Source organism: Mytilus californianus, unplaced genomic scaffold, assembly GCF_021869535.1.
Source record: "Mytilus californianus isolate M0D057914Y unplaced genomic scaffold, xbMytCali1.0.p SCAF_3, whole genome shotgun sequence".
Lineage (NCBI taxonomy): Eukaryota > Metazoa > Mollusca > Bivalvia > Mytilida > Mytilidae > Mytilus > Mytilus californianus.
In genome coordinates this window covers 6,106,159-6,122,436 of record NW_026262679.1, presented here as the reverse complement: position 1 = coordinate 6,122,436, position 16,278 = coordinate 6,106,159, and the positions used below count along the sequence as shown (strand labels likewise).

Genomic DNA, 16,278 nt, shown 5'->3' with positions numbered 1-16,278 from the left:
AAAAAATAATATTGGTCAATTTTTAGAAGAAAATATATTTTTTATGTACTACATTTGTGTGAAGCTACTTCCGAAAAATTGTAGTGGGGTTCAAAGGAAAAGTAAAAAAATGCTGTTTAGACTACAAAAATACCTTTAGATCTATGATTAGGGGAAAGAGCGATATGGCTACTGCAGAGCCTTCAAGATCACTGCTGCCTGCAATAACCCCAAGAATTGCAACAGCTCCTCTTGGAACAAGCAGATTACAAACAGTTCCAAAACGGTATGAGGAAACCAAACCAGTTGTCATTCAGGGCCATGCACATCGCATGATTATAGGTAAATATACCAGACCTTGGGCAATTAAAAATGTAATTGTAATAACATGTAATTGATTAAAAATGTAATTGTAATAACATGTAATTATTTGAAAATGTAACTAATTAAAAATGTAATTGTAATATTAAACATTTAATTAATTAAAAAAATTTAAAGTAATTTAAAGTAAATTGTAATTGAGCATATTTTCAATTTTTTAAACAAATTAATTGCATGTACATGGGAAATTGTTTGGCCTTTTGTAAGTCGTAACCATTTCAGTATAGCTTACAATCAATTTTTGTCTAAGATTTTGGTGTAAAGAGCTGTACTTTCGAGGAAAAAGAAAAGAAGAAAATAGAATATTTTTTTAATTTAGGGATCCCTATACATGTACGTAGGGTAGGGTAAGGTTTAAGTTTAAGGATATTTAAGTCAGGCTCTAAATTTATGGGATAGAGCACCTAAAGTAAAAGAAGGCAACATTAAAGTTGCAAGAACATCAATTTTGCTGGGAAGTTTAAAACATTTCTTTCCTGATGCACTTGCCTCGGTGGCCAAGTGGTCCAAGTAGTTGAACTACTGTATCACTAGCCTGTCAACACTGAGGTTGTGAGTTCAAAACCCACATGTGGCAGGTGTGCTCAACTCTAATCTTAATTGACCAGGATTGCAAGTTTTCCTACCGAAGGTTGTGGTTCTCTCTGGGCACTCCAGCTTCCTCCACCAATACAAACTGACCTCCATGAAATAGCACAATAGTGCTCAAAGTGGCGTTAAACACCAATCTATCAATCTTTCCTGATGCACTCACACATTTATGTAAACTGTATTTTTTAAATTTCATAAAGTTTGTTATTAGAACATGCTCTTCAAATTTCATTGACTGTGAATAATCATTATATGTCAGAAAATTAATACAAAGGACTTGTAGGCTTTTATGCTTCTTTATTGTGATGAATTAATGTAAAACATGTACTTAGTAAGGGATTATTTAATTTTTACTTACATTTCAAAACAAAGAATTCCTATAAATGAGTTACAACTGCCAAGAGGCTCATTTTTCAGCTTGACAGGATTTTGAATAATTTAAAAAATGAATTTGAAAAAAGTTAAAGAAGTTTTTTAATGGAACAGTAAAATTGGTACTGTCAGTACGTGAATATCAATAACTTCAAAATGAGTAACAAAAAAAATTTTAATCTACTTTTTGTCCAAAAAATATCCTCAGAATTTTGATTGTAAACATGTTTTTATACATTTTAATTTTTGACTACCAAACAAAATGATAATGAGCATGAAGTTATTATTGTTACATTTCTTTTAGCTAGAAATTTTGTTTACAAGCTTTTGAAACCAGTGAGTGGAGTGCCAGGAATTTAACTTATGTCCTTTAGTTTGTTTATATAATGTGGGTTAAAATATTCTGATAAAAATTCAAAACATGTGGGGATGTTGTTAAACTTCTCAACCAGAGGATAAAACTTCAATGTTTGTTGGATATACTGTGAAAGTACTTTTATTCATGGGGTACCAATTGTGGTTTTCGTTGATGGCTTTATCCACAAATTTAAGTGTCCAACAAAATATAACAACTGTTATCCAATTCAAGACATGGAAAGATCCCTATGTAATTTTGACTACATGGATATGGGCATATATACTAGAGAATACATTGAATATCAGCAAACTGGCTATGAACTATATATACAACTTCAGACAGGATTTTATCCATTTAATCTTTAAAAATCCTAAACTGTACAATTTTTTAACCTTTTGATACTCATTAAAAATTTGATCGATAAAAGTCTGACTACTGGTGATGATATGCGATGGTGAAGTTTTCATTTCATCTCATTGTAATTCTCATACGAAGAAAAACATAATAAATTCAAATAAGATTTGCTTTTTTATTACGTAAGAAATAGTTCTTCCATACAAAGAACATATGTAGTATATTTTTATGTAACTGTTTTCACTAAGTTACAGAATGGGGACGTTTAATCTGATGCCTAGCATAGAGAGAATGCCACGCTCTCTGCAGACTGCACGTTAAGAGCACTTGCAACAAGTCTTTGAGGGGTCATAGTTGGTCTGCTGACAGGCAAAATTTCTGTCCCTATTCAATAAACCCTCATTTTCCAAAGGCATTTCCAAATTTCCAAACCTTCATCCTGGACGACTCCTATTTATATTATAGGACCTACCTGTTGTATTTATTGTAAATTTGTTTTTGTCCTGAACATGCATGAACTATTTGCCACTGGATGTTTAGCAATCAATCAACTAGCTTCCAGTAACTTCGAGTACTCTTAGATCTATGTGTAATGACCATAATTATTAAAATTTCTTAGCAGGTAGGAATTTTGCAGTACAGGATGTGAGAAAATATGAATTTCTTGAATTTTGTTAGATAGTATGACCAGAACAGAACTTCTGCATTAGGCATCAACTGTTTGTGTGTATGTGTTTTTGTGGCCAGGGGAGGGTGAAGGTTTAAGAATCAAAAGATGAATGGTCGATGTCTAGCCCAAAAGAGTATTATTATATAGTAGTCTCAGTGTTTACGTGCCTATTTTTTTAATGAAGGATCGTCGGTATATACTAACACTTGACATATACATCAATTATCCTCAATCAGAAAGGAATACCGTAGATATGAAAATACTAAACAGGATGTACTGCTTAATTAAAGGGCTACACAGATCTATGCTGGTCAACGCATATTGTAAATATTTTTTTTTATATTTCCGATTGTACTGTGTTAATTCATCAGATGTTATTGTAAAATTATTTTCATTGTTAAAATGACCAGTTTATTTTATGTTTTTGGTACACAAAATTTTGCAAATGAAAATGTTGAAGCCCAGACCCCCTGCTGCAATTTGTGTCTACAGTTTATTGGATACCTAGCTACTCCCCTGTCGTGTTACAGGCAGGTGCTACATTTGTACCTGATGAGGGGCCAAAGGTTATTGGTGCATGATTGATTTACTTATCATCAAACTTTTCTGTTTTAATATAAATATGCGGGAAATTGTATACTCCCGAAAGTGCTATTTGGTGTAATCAGATACTAATTAGCAGCAAATCAATTGCTTAATTATGATGTTTTAGGAAAAATACTAAAAGATTAAAACCACAAAGAAATTTTCCACCACTTTGTTGAAGCTTTTTTAGCAAGGTAAATAGTACAGGAACCCACTGTAGACCAAAATTGTCCTTTCTTTCATTTTTGCTATGAAAACGAATTCACTTTCTTTTTTTGTTTTACAGTTTGTATATTCACTCAGTGTTATTAATAATTTCAAGCTTCCTTGTTCTATATATATTACAAAATTGGTACATGTACTATACCGAATAATAAAAATTGGTAATGTGCAGTGTACAATATATATGTGTATATATTTCAAATAAACAGTAATTTAAATTTATTCTAATTATTATTAAATTGAAATTAATAAATGAAGCTAAACAGCTCCTGAAAGGAAATGTGAGCTTTTGCCATCACTTGGCGTCTGTCGTTGTCCGTCCGGTGTAAACTATTTGAAAGATCTTCTCCTCTGAAATTACTGAACAAATTACAACCAAACTTAAGCTGAATGATCTTTTTGGGTATCTAATATAAAGTTTGTGTTTTATTTTCTGTTTCGTCAAAAAACATGGCCGCCATGGATAAAATTAGAACAAAGTGGTAAAATGCAGTTTATGGCTTATATCTCAAAAGCTAAAGCATATAGACAAATCTGACACACGGAGTAAAAGTGTTCATTAGGTCAAAATCTACCTGTCCTGAAATTTTCAGACAAATCAGACAACCGATTTTTGGGTTTTTGCCCATAAATTGATAATTTTAATGAAATTTTGGAGTTTTTGGTTATTATATTGAATATTATTATAGATACATGTATGTATAGATAAAGATACTGTCAATTGACCCCTCAAGGAGTTTTTGCCCTTTAAAGGTAATTTTACATAATTTGTTCATCATGTTTGTGAATAATACTTTCAAAAATCTTCTCTGAAACTATTGAAGCAAATTCAGCCAGACTTGGGCTGAATAATTTAAGTGGTTGTCATTTGTTGCTGTGTTTCATATTTGCTTTTCATTTATTGTTTTAAGATCACCTTTCCTAATTGCCATGTAATACTCTCAGAAATGCTAGATACTATCCACACTGGTTTGTGTCCACACTTATTAATTATACATTAAAAACTTGAAAGCAAAAAAGAAAAACTTTGATGAAAAATTTAAATAAAAAGCTGCAGGTGAGTGATTCAAACACTTGAGAGCCTCTTGTTTATGGCATATTTTCCCCGAGTGATTGAAGCTCCTTGTAGTTTATAGTCTAAAGTTGTATTACACAGAAGAATTCTTAATGATTACAGGTATTGGTCATGAACTACAGAGACGTTCAATGGAAATGTCTGAGGTAGAACGGTTGAGGGGTATCCGTGAAGCAGAACAAGCTGTTTGGGCACAGGCTGAACAGATCAAAGCTGAAGCTGTACAGAAAGCTAAAGAAGAATCTAGGTTAGATCAAGAAAAAATGCTGAAAAAGGTCTCAAAAGCACAGGAAAAAGCATTAAAGGTACATGTACAAAAAAATGTATGACTACCTTCTATTATTCTTAAGTAGGTGTAATTCCATAAAGTTATATGCATACAATTAAAATGTGATGACTTCTAAAGAACTTCAGATAAACTGCATATCAGTGCAGTCAAATTTTACAAGAAGTATTTTGAAAGATGGGTATGCAATTAAACATGGTTTTAGAACTCCTTCTAGAAAAAATAGCATAACATTTACTGTTCCTAGCCTTACATAGCTGATTTTGTGCATTCACCAAATAAAACATTAACTGCATATAAATTAGTCTTCAAAATGCAGGAAAAACCCTTTAACCTGTTCAGGGAAAAATTTCAGCCTTTTCCAGCTTAACTCTCAGTCTTGGAAATTTTCATTTAGAAAAAATGAACTTAAATAACACTTGAAAAATGAACAGGTGTCACAATGTTGTTATTTTGAAATAACAAATGTACTAGCCATAGAATGCAATAAATGTTTTCCAAATAGGGAACTCCACTAAAAAACAAATAGATACTCATTGTCAATTGGTTTGAGGGCTTGCTGTAAGTAGTATTGCAGGAAATAAATATGTAATTCAATAAGCCTTGATAGAGTGTAGCATACTGTATAGCAATCTTCTCAAATATTGGATATTTTGAAGAAACAAATACATGTAGATAAAACAAAAATACTGACCTTATTCATTTTCGATGTCACTTAATGTCTTTTATAGAATCACTGTAAAATATTTATGTTGACTTGTTTATATCTGCTCTATACCTGCATAAGAAATAATACTTGTATTTAGCTCTGAATCCAAATATTAAATTGAAAGTAAACAAAGGAGAAAACATTAATGTTACAATTTTATTGCATTACCTTGCAATTTAAATACTAGAACAGAATTTACCAGCACTATGATTATTTAAAAAATAATCCTCTTTTTGCTTTTATGGATCAGATGAAGCTAAATAAAATGATTAATATCATGTCCATTCAATCATCATGAACACAGTGACTTTATTTCAAGACAGTTTATGTGACCATGTTTCAGGACAGTTTATTTGACCATATGTCAGGACAGTTTATTAGGCTATGTTGACCTTGTTTGAATAGATTAATCTGATCAATAACTGATTTAAATAACTACTGGTACATGTATCATGATTTTTTCTGGTTTACAAAATACACATTTTTATTTGTTTCCAAAATATTTATGTATATATAGATGAACAAGCATAATGCACAAATATGTCAGATAAAAATTTGTTTTTTTAATTTGTAGTTTTATTGTTATATATTTAAAAGTAATTAATTCCTGCAATGGCATAAGCTTTGAAAAGGATTTTTTTTTTCATTTAAAAAACCTAAGTTTTATCTTAGTTTGAAGAAATAAAAGAAAAAATGAAGTGTTTTAATTACTTGCACAATGTTGATATATCAAGAGAGAAGTCCAGAATGAATGATTACAGTTATGCACTTGGTCACATTTTTATGAAAGTTGACCTAGATAGCCTTGACCAAATATGTACTTCTGCATATCAGCTTTTCTATGTATGTAACATTAAGCTACTGGTAATTTTCCATTACACCATTACAGTTTTATCATGAAACAATAGCAAATTATCATACTTATACAAAAATTTATCTACCCGTTATTTATCTTTCTATTCCACTATTATCTCTATTATCTTATTTATTTTATTTTTATCACTGCCATTAAAGATTTATTTTTTATTTTTTTTACACCACAAAAGAAATGGACAGTGCTTTATAATTTCTACCAGCATATGACTAAATATTTTATAAGTGTATACTGATCTCCATCACTCCTACTATTTTATGGTGGTTATACATGTATCTTGGAAATATCAATCAGAAAATTTGACTTTTTTTTTGGGGGGGGGGGGGTGTCAAATTATAGAAATAAATATTTTATTTTATCCTAACTTATCTGATTGTATTGCTATGGTGAATTACTACTTTATAATCACTTATTTATGTCACAATAGTGAGTGTCCCTATTTCCCTGATATGTTTTTGTCGAGACTGCAACATTTTTGGGTTTAAATTTTTTTTACATGATAAATTTGTAAACCCTCATGGATTGTTATGAAACTTGGACAGAAGCTGATCTTCAAGACCAAGAAATAGCATCTTAAGAAAAAGTACAATTTTTTTTTAAATTCTGTATTTTACTGATAAATGGACTCATTTTTTAAGTCAACATTACACTTATACACTGACAGCAGCAATTGCAGATGAGACACAGGGTTCCGTGGAACCCCTTACAAATTTTTCATTTAATTAGTAATTACTGATTGAATTCATTTGAATGTTAATTTGTTAGAGATGAAAATAACTGAAAAATACATTATTTCATAGAAATATATACCAGCAGCATTCTCTCACTAAATAATTCTTTAGAGGAAGCCATCCCACTTTGGAAGTTGAAACTAAAAGGTTACATTTATTTCACCAAAATTATACAGTCAACAAATTGCTTTAATGTATAAAACTGTAAAATATTAAAAATTAATGATTCATTATTGAAAGTTTGTTGAGTAACACAAAATTATATTATTTTTAGAAAAAATAATCTCCGAAATCAAAAAAGATATGACAAATTTCTTTTAAGAAGTAATGATTCATTTTAGGTAAACAAAAATTATTGACACAAAATTCCATTGAACTTTGTAGTTACTGTTAATATTATTGATAAACTATCCTCAGTATACTATATAGAAATATTGGCATCCTATAAAGTTTTTTTTTTTAAGGAGGAGGCATTACGAGTTGAGATGGCAATGCAGAAACTTGCAATAGAACAGGTAAAACAGGAAAGACTGGAAGCTGAACAGAGACTCAAGGATGCTATAACAGAAAAAGAGAAAGACTTTTCAAAACGTTTATCTGAAGCTTTGTCAGAGGTCAGGAAAGAAGAACAGATGACAGCAGAAAAGAAAGCAGCAGATGTTGAAAAGTAGGCACAAAAAAAAACCAATCAGAAAATTATCTTAATCTTTCAAACATTTATTTTCAAGTACAAAAACAAATGTAATAATTTGTTATTTTTTTAATATCAATATCAAAAATAGATTGGAGACGAAAAATAAAATTTAGCATTAGGTGAAAGTAGACTACATATATATAGATACATATTTGTTAATGTATCTTTCTCCTAATTTTCATTGATAGATATATTATTATTGTCCTGTTCCTCTTTCTGTATGTCTTGACATCCTTTTAAGAAGATCTTTTAAATTTTCAAATTCAAAATTTTAATTGTATCTTTAATATCATAAAATAAGAATGATATACAGAATAGATGAAAAATAGTTTTCTTATTATTCTTAGAAAACTATAATAATTTCTTACCTTAATGTTGTCCAAATTAAAACATTAAAATGCATGTAAGTCCATGATGACAAAATTTCTAATCTGAGGAAAGATTATAGTTAACAGATAATGTAATCCTCTTATAACATTACAACAATGTCCTTGTCACCGACCGATTAACTCAAGAGTAAGATAAGGCTTCATTTAATATAGATCACAGTAAATTAGGTAGAAATGACATGTGTGATACCATTTTTCCTGAATCTGAGCTTTCTTAATGTAATTTTCAATTGAATTTAAAAATAAGATGTGGTATGGTTGCCAATGAGACAACTCTCCACCAGAGATCAAATGTCATAGAATGTGTTTGTTTTCTTTTTCCAAAGAACACAATTTGTCTTGTACATTATGCAATTATTGACTTTTGATGAGGTTGATTCAATAATTTATCAACCCCAGAGATATGATATTCACCTTCTCCAATTTTCTAGTATTTGCTCAAGATACTTTTAAAACTGATCCCTGTTTTTAGACTAAATATATCATCTGCCTTTGCAGTTCCTACTTTTCATTAGTTGAAATATTAAAGTTTAATAAAAAATTATTTTAATACTGTAATCTAGACTTAATTACTGCAAGTAATTACTAATCTGATTTTTACTGATTGATGTTTTTCTTAGAGGGGTAAATATTATACCCATAATTAGGATAATAAACTTAGTAACATTATGAAAATACATACACAGCTCAGTGAGGATTTTTATTTTGTAAATAATGATAGAACAAAATACAGCTTTGGGCATGTTACCCTTCTATCATCTTATAAACCCTCTAGCGGTTCAGGATAAATCTGTTGAAAGAATTTTTGTTAAAACTTTTGATCCCTTAATGATAATGGTAGATTAGTTTTAAGCTTAACTTTTGAAAAAAATATCTTTCCCTGGATACACTTTTTTTAAATGAATTATAGATTTATTTTAGACAGTAGTTATTGAACATGGTCACACTAACAATGCACTATTATTACAACATAAGTAGTTAGAAATTGGTTAAAAACATTCTTTTTTAAACCTGTCTTCAAAACATATCAAATATTAAATCAAAAAGTGATAAGCCTGCCAACTCTTTGATTTCTTGTGAATAAATGGAATAATATATATAAAGAGTTCATTATGATATTTTTAAAACAATTATGACGAAGATGAAAATACTACAGTTTTTTCCAAAAAATATTTTGAATTAAAAAATCAAGACATTTTTTATTTTCATTCTTTAAATGCATGTTTTTACAAAAGTTTTCATGATTAAACTCTAGTGTACATTAATTTATTGGATTAGCCATTTACATTTAGAAAATGGAATATGTGTAGCAAAAACTCATAATAGATACCCATTTATAATTTGGTAAACAAGACGTATGTTCCATTTGCATAAGTCTCGTCAGTAGAGCTCAAATCAAAACAGTTGGATGGCCAAACCAAATAGGAATTTGACAAGCTTAAAAAACTGAAACTCTAAAGCAACCTAAGTGTTTTAAATAATTCATAATTTAAAATCAGTAAATTTACAGAAAATGAACATATCAATGATATTTCATGTCAACACTAAAGTGGTGACTACTGGGCTGGTGATACCCTCAGGGAGGAAATGTCCACCGGCAATGGCATCAACCTACTGGTTTTAAAAACATCCATAATACTGACCATATAATCTGGTACGCCAGACACATGTTTTATCTACAGAAAATAGTTGCTGTTATCATTGTTGTAGACAGAAGCGAAGAAGAAATTACTTTGAAACAATCTAAAGATCTGCTTAAATTATCAAATAAGATATTTACTTAACAAACAAATTTGTTTACAAGAATACTGTAAATTCAGAAATTATTGCGAGGTTTTTATTATTGCCAATTATGCGACTGGGGTGAGTATCGCAATAATAAGAAATCACATTTTGATATCTGATACTTATATCTGTATGCAGATTTTCCTGAAATCGCAATAAATAATCTCACATTTTTGTCCATTCTTCAAAATGGCAATACTTTCTGAATTTACAGTACCTGTTTTTAACTGTTCTAGTGAACAAACAGCTGTCAAATTTCATAATAATACATGTATCTGCTGTGTTACAGTTATGATTGATAACTATTCTATCTTACAGAAGTCACAAAGAGAAACTAGCAATAGCACTGAAGAAAGCTGAAACAGAGAAAACTAAAGCATTGACAGATCTTGAAGCTGCTAAAAAGAAAGAAATGACAGAAAAAATCAGTAAAACAGAAGAAAATGAAAGGAAGAAGGCTGACAATACATTAAAAGCTACAAAACAAAAATATGAGGCAGAAATTGCACAATTAAAAGGCGATATACAGCAGAAAAAAGGAGAAATTAACAAATATTTGAAGAATATTCAAGCTTTAGAACTTGCTAAATTAAATGTGGAAACCAAATTACATGAAGTGTATACTGGATATCAGGACTTTATCAACAGAGTCCAACCATTTGAACCAGGCATGTCAGACTATTTGTTACAACCAGTTTATATTGATGAGGTTGGCAAAGTGCCAGAACTTTAGATATTGGTTGGATTGTGAAAGACTTATATAATAAGCTACAAAATAAAGTGTACACATCTGTCTAAAATTTATCTTTCAGAGGCTTCTTTGAAGTGAGTGTAAAGTATTCTTTAGACTAAGTTAGCAATAATCAGTGGAAATTTGTCTGCCATAAGTCTTGTGACTAGTTAGAAGTAACAAATTTGTTTATTGTGTTTAGTGTTGAAATTGTATTTCTCAATTTATTCACCTCATGGCAGTCAAATTCTTTCCCTTGTCAATTTGAATTGCTATATACTTCATATGTAAGTTGTTAACTAGTAAATAAACTGTACATCTGAGAAAAGGCAGTAGATTGTAAATCAGAAGTACAAGACACAGAGTATGATGAGCATCTGTAAATTTTTTAACCAGAAAAAAGGTCAGACATCTTGATTTAAGAATATAGCTACTTTTATAACAGAATTTTACTGCTGAATGCTTTGTAAGCCACTTTTATAACAGAATCTTACTGCTGAATGCTTTGTAAGCCACTTTTATAACAGAATCTTACTGCTGAATGCTTTGTAAGCCACTTTTATAACAGAATCTTACTGCTGAATGCTTTGTAAATTTTTGTTTTGAATAGTGCCAATGTTTATGCCTCCTAAGTGCTTACATATGAAAGCCAAATGCATTGTTAATTGTGCCTTAGATGTATTTCTATAAAATGTTGTTGCCAAATTTTTTTTTTTATCAATACAGCATCCTTTACACTTTTCTATCTACAAATTTAGTAGCTTTTGTTGTCATAAAACATTAAAATCTATGTCACAGTGATATTAAGTTTTGTGCCAGTGAATGTACAAACATTCTACTGATTAAGAATTAAGCTTTAATATTTGATTTTGTCAGGGACTCTTCAGGGATAAACATTACTGTGTTTTCACTTACAATTATCTTCAAAGCACTTTCACATGCATAACATTAAATTTTGCGTGCTTAATGTAGTGACTATTTGTTAAAAGATCATCATGGTTATATTTCTTTACATTGAATAGTGATATACATTGTCAACATTAATAGTCATGTTTGGTAATTTTCACATAAGTTACTTACCATTATACATGAGTATATGAGTAATAATAATTAGTATTTCAAATTGGTGTTTATGTGTTCAGCTGATATTCAAAATTTTTTAATATATATTGGTTCTAGAAATTTCATGCATTATGAATTTGTTATTGAGAAAACTAGGTTACAAACTTAATCTTTTGCTTTTGGAATAAAGTATTATTATCTAATCTTTTGACACAGATGTTATTTTTCACTATTTCATAATATCTTTTTCATCTTATTACTTATTGTCATATAAGATTGCTCATTCTACAGGCAATTCAAACTAACTGTGATTTAGTAATTATTTTTTTTTATATTTTTGTATACACTTGTTGAAGTTTCCAAAAGAAATTGTTATATTACATTATACCCAATCTTAAAAAGGTTGTCACTTTGTCCAACTGGTTGAGTCTTTTTTAATTTTATGATTAGCTCTTTTTAAAAATTTCAAAGTAGAAACAAAATTGCTCAGATTTAATTCAGCCGAATCTTAGATAAAATCACCAAAAGAAAGCTTGAGCAATGTTGATTTCAAAACCTTTAAAAGGTTTTTAATATATTGAATTGTTCTTGGTAAAATTCTAATTTGAATTAGCAGGTTGCACGGAAAGGAGTTTACACCTGTATAAGTTTGGGTATATAAAAGAACCGGAGCATAAATCAGAACTGTATTTAATGTACAAATGTAAATTTTAGTGTAGAAATAGTTCTAGCCAATGGTTGTAGAGGTAAGTAGTTTGTTATAGGGTGTACGGTTTCTTATCAGTTGTTCAAGAGCATAATTTGTTTGTAGGGTTTTTAAGGCTGAAAAACATAGGACAAACCCTTTTACTAAAATAGATTTGTTATAAATAGAAATATTTGGGTGAGATACACTGTCACATCCTAACAAAAATTGATGTTCATCCATGCATGTGGCAAAATTGATTCCAGCCAAAAGTATCAAAATTTTACCAAAATTTAGTCAAAATTAAGATTTCTAACATTTATAAGCACAATAATGACATAATGCTGAGCGTACAAATTTTGAGTTTCTCGGATAGTTTTACACACGTTTTCATCAAATGTGTATTAAAATTACTAAAACATAAATTCATGGAATTTTAGGGCCAATATTGACCCCTAGTGAACCCTCTCCTCTGATGCGGGCATTGGCTGCAAAAAATGAATAGATATTCTCTCTATATAAAAATTGTGATTGTAAAATAATTAGACTTCAGTAAGAATTTTACTATATATTATTTTGATTATTCGGTAGGAAAATACCTGCATCAGAATATGTTTACCAAATTTATTTTTGAGATCTATAGTTCTATATCTTGTGTATTTTGTTTTTGTCTTGCCTTTTGTTTTATTCATCTGCTGCTCTGTATTGTTGAAGATTATATTGAGATTCTGTGATAAAAAATATTTTTGTTTTGAATGATTTATTTATTTTGCTTGTAAATTTGTATTTCTTTAATTGTTAGACGGTTTATACTTTCCCTGACCAGTTGATTATTTTTTATGCCCCTGCTGTAGCGGAGGGGGCATTAAGAGTTACCCTTGTCTGTCCCGAAAATTAGTTTCCTTTCTCTAACTTAAATTTGCCTCAACCAAATGTTATAAAACTTATACACAATGCTAATTACCATAAAACACAGATCAAATTCGAAATAGTTGGCATCACTTTTACCGTTCATGAGTAATGCCCCTTTATAAACATAAAAATTGCAGATTTTTTCGTTTCTGTTCTCTAACTTTAGTTTGCCTAAACCAATTGTTATAAAACTAATACACAATGCTACTTACCTCAAAACACATATCAAGTTTGAAAATGGGTAGCCTCACTTTTACCGTTCATGAGTTATGCCCTTTATAAACATAAAAATTACTGAATTTTTCATTTCTGTTCTCTAACTTTAGTTTGCCTCAACCAAATGTTATAAAGCTTATACACAATGCTTATAATCACAAAACTGTTAACTACGTGAATCCTGCATCTGTAGACACATTCTCCATTCATTTATAATCAACATGTAGTCATTGATCTGGGGTCTTCAGTGGTCAAGATTCAATTATGACGTCATATTTTCTTGCTTTCCTTTGAACTTGCTGATGATGTGTAAAAGTAAGAACACATCATTTTGCTGTCATTGATAAAGAAAGATAAAGTTTGCATGTGTAATGTCTAATAATCATTAGTTAAACTGATTCCACTGTCTAATATTATGCATTACAATTATCTCCACTCATGATAGTTGAATTTTTTAAAACCCTTGTAAAATGCTTGGCAAGTATCATGCTCAATTTTAAAATATAACTGTCTGGAGTGGAGAAATACTGTATCACACTCAGTGCAGTGGTAGACTTTATATTAATGTTATATAATTGATATGATACCCTCAGGCCTGGTGTATCAGGAGTAGCACCACAAATTGAAAACAGAAGGTTTATAGAGAAAGAAGTAGATGAATTATTGGATTTGCAATATTGGGAATTAACCAATTTTCTATGTGTCTTTTATTGCTGTTTTTCTTCAATCTGATGTTCACTTGTAAACCTGTATTAAAAAGATTGATCTTATATTATGGATAAGCTTTAGAGCTTTTAAAGATTATTACTTCTTTTAGAAGGGAATTGAGTATGTGAATTATAAGAAAAACCTGTGCTGCTGTTCATCAGACCAGCAAAAGATTGAACTCAACTTTCATCTTAATAATTTGGTAAAGCAGTCTGAGAGTCTATGCAAGTTGTGTCATACAACTTCAGTTGCCTTAAAAAATTTGGTATAGTAGTCGAGTATCTATGCAAATGGAGTCACCATTAAAACTTTCGTATAGCAGTCCCAGGTTCTAAACAAATGGTGTCCTACAACTTCTGTCACATTATAAATTTGGTATAGTAGTCTGAGCATCTATCAAATGGTGTCACCATTAAAACTTTGGTATAGCAGTCAAAGTATCTATGTAAATGGTGTCATTCAACTTCTGTCACCTTATAAATTTGGTATAGTAGTTTGAGCATCTATGCAAATGGTGTCACCATTAAACTTTCGTATAGCAGTCCGAGATTCTATGCAAATGGTGTCCTACAACTTCTGTCACCTTATAAATTTGGTATAGCAGTGTGAGCATCTATGCAAATGGTGACTTACAACTTCTGTCACATTATAAATTTGGTATAGCAGTGTGAGCATCTATGCAAATGGTGTCACCATTAAAACTTTGGTATAACAGACCGAGATTCTATGCAAATTGTGTCCTACAGCTTCTGTCACCTTATAAATTTTGTAAGGCAGTCTGAGTATCTATGCAAATGGTGCCATTTAACTTCTGTCACCTTATAAGTTTGTTTGTAGTAGTCTGAGCATCTATCAAATGGTGTCAAAATAAAAACTTAAGTATAGCAGTCTGAGAATCTATGCTAATGGTGTCATTCAACTTCTGTCACCTTAGAAATTTGGTATAGTAGTCTGAGCATCTATCAAATGGTGTCACCATTAAAACTTTGGTATAGCAGTCAAAGTATCTATGTAAATGGTGTCATTCAACTTCTGTCACCTTATAAATTTGGTATAGCAGTCTTGGCATCTATGCAAATGGTGTCACCATTAAAACTTTGGTATAACAGTCCTAGATTCTATGCAAATGGTGTCCTAAAGCTTCTGTCACCTTATAAATTTTGTAAAGCAGTCTGAGTATCTATGCAAATGGTGTCATTTAACTTCTGTCACATTATAAATTTGGTATAGCAGTCTGAGCATCTATCAAATGGTGTCACCATTAAAACTTTGGTATAGCAGTCAGAGTATCTATGCAAAAAGTGTCATTCAACTTCTGTCACCTTATAAATTTGGTATAGTAGTTTGAGCATCTATGCAAATGGTGTCACCATTAAAACTTTCGTATAGCAGTCCGAGATTCTATGCAAATGTTGTTCTACAACTTCTGTCACCTTATCAATTTGGTGTAGCAGTCTTAGCACCTATGCAAATGGTGACTTACAACTTCTGTCACATTATAAATTTGGTATAGCAGTGTGAGCATCTATGCAAATGGTGTCACCATTAAAACTTTGGTATAACAGACCGAGATTCTATGCAAATTGTGTCCTACAGTTTCTGTCACCTTATAAATTTTGTAAGGCAGTCTGAGTATCTATGCAAATGGTGTCATTTAACTTCTGTCACCTTATAAGTTTGTTTGTAGTAGTCTGAGCATCTATCAAATGGTGTCAAAATAAAAACTTAAGTATAGCAGTCTGAGAATCTATGCTAATGGTGTCATTCAACTTCTGTCACCTTAGAAATTTGGTATAGTAGTCTGAGCATCTATCAAATGGTGTCAAAATAAAAATTTAAGTATAGAAGTCTGAGTATCTATGCAAATGGTGTCATACCACTTATGTTACCTTAAAACGTTGTTATAGCAA

The 16,278-nt window shown here is 30.4% G+C and overlaps 1 protein-coding gene across 1 annotated transcript; it reads left to right on the top strand.

Annotated features, from left to right (window-relative positions):
* Positions 1-39: 39 nt before the first annotated feature.
* On the top strand, positions 40-13,288 carry LOC127733885 (uncharacterized protein C6orf163 homolog). The gene is made up of 4 exons (XM_052243333.1): positions 40-321; positions 4,690-4,892; positions 7,652-7,854; positions 10,374-13,288. The coding sequence occupies exons 1-4, from the start codon at positions 144-146 to the stop codon at positions 10,786-10,788; spliced, it is 999 nt and encodes a 332-aa protein (XP_052099293.1). The 5' UTR covers positions 40-143; the 3' UTR covers positions 10,789-13,288.
* The last annotated feature ends 2,990 nt before the right edge of the window (positions 13,289-16,278 follow it).

What these genes read in the sequence shown, in the direction of transcription:
- LOC127733885 (XM_052243333.1), top strand. Translation starts at nt 144, where the DNA reads ATGATTAGGGGAAAGAGCGATATGGCTACTGCAGAGCCTTCAAGATCA. An exon ending in TGCACATCGCATGATTATAG is followed by an intron (nt 322 to 4,689) that starts GTAAATATACCA and finishes TAATGATTACAG; the next exon opens with GTATTGGTCATGAACTACAG. An exon ending in CACAGGAAAAAGCATTAAAG is followed by an intron (nt 4,893 to 7,651) that starts GTACATGTACAA and finishes TTTTTTTTTAAG; the next exon opens with GAGGAGGCATTACGAGTTGA.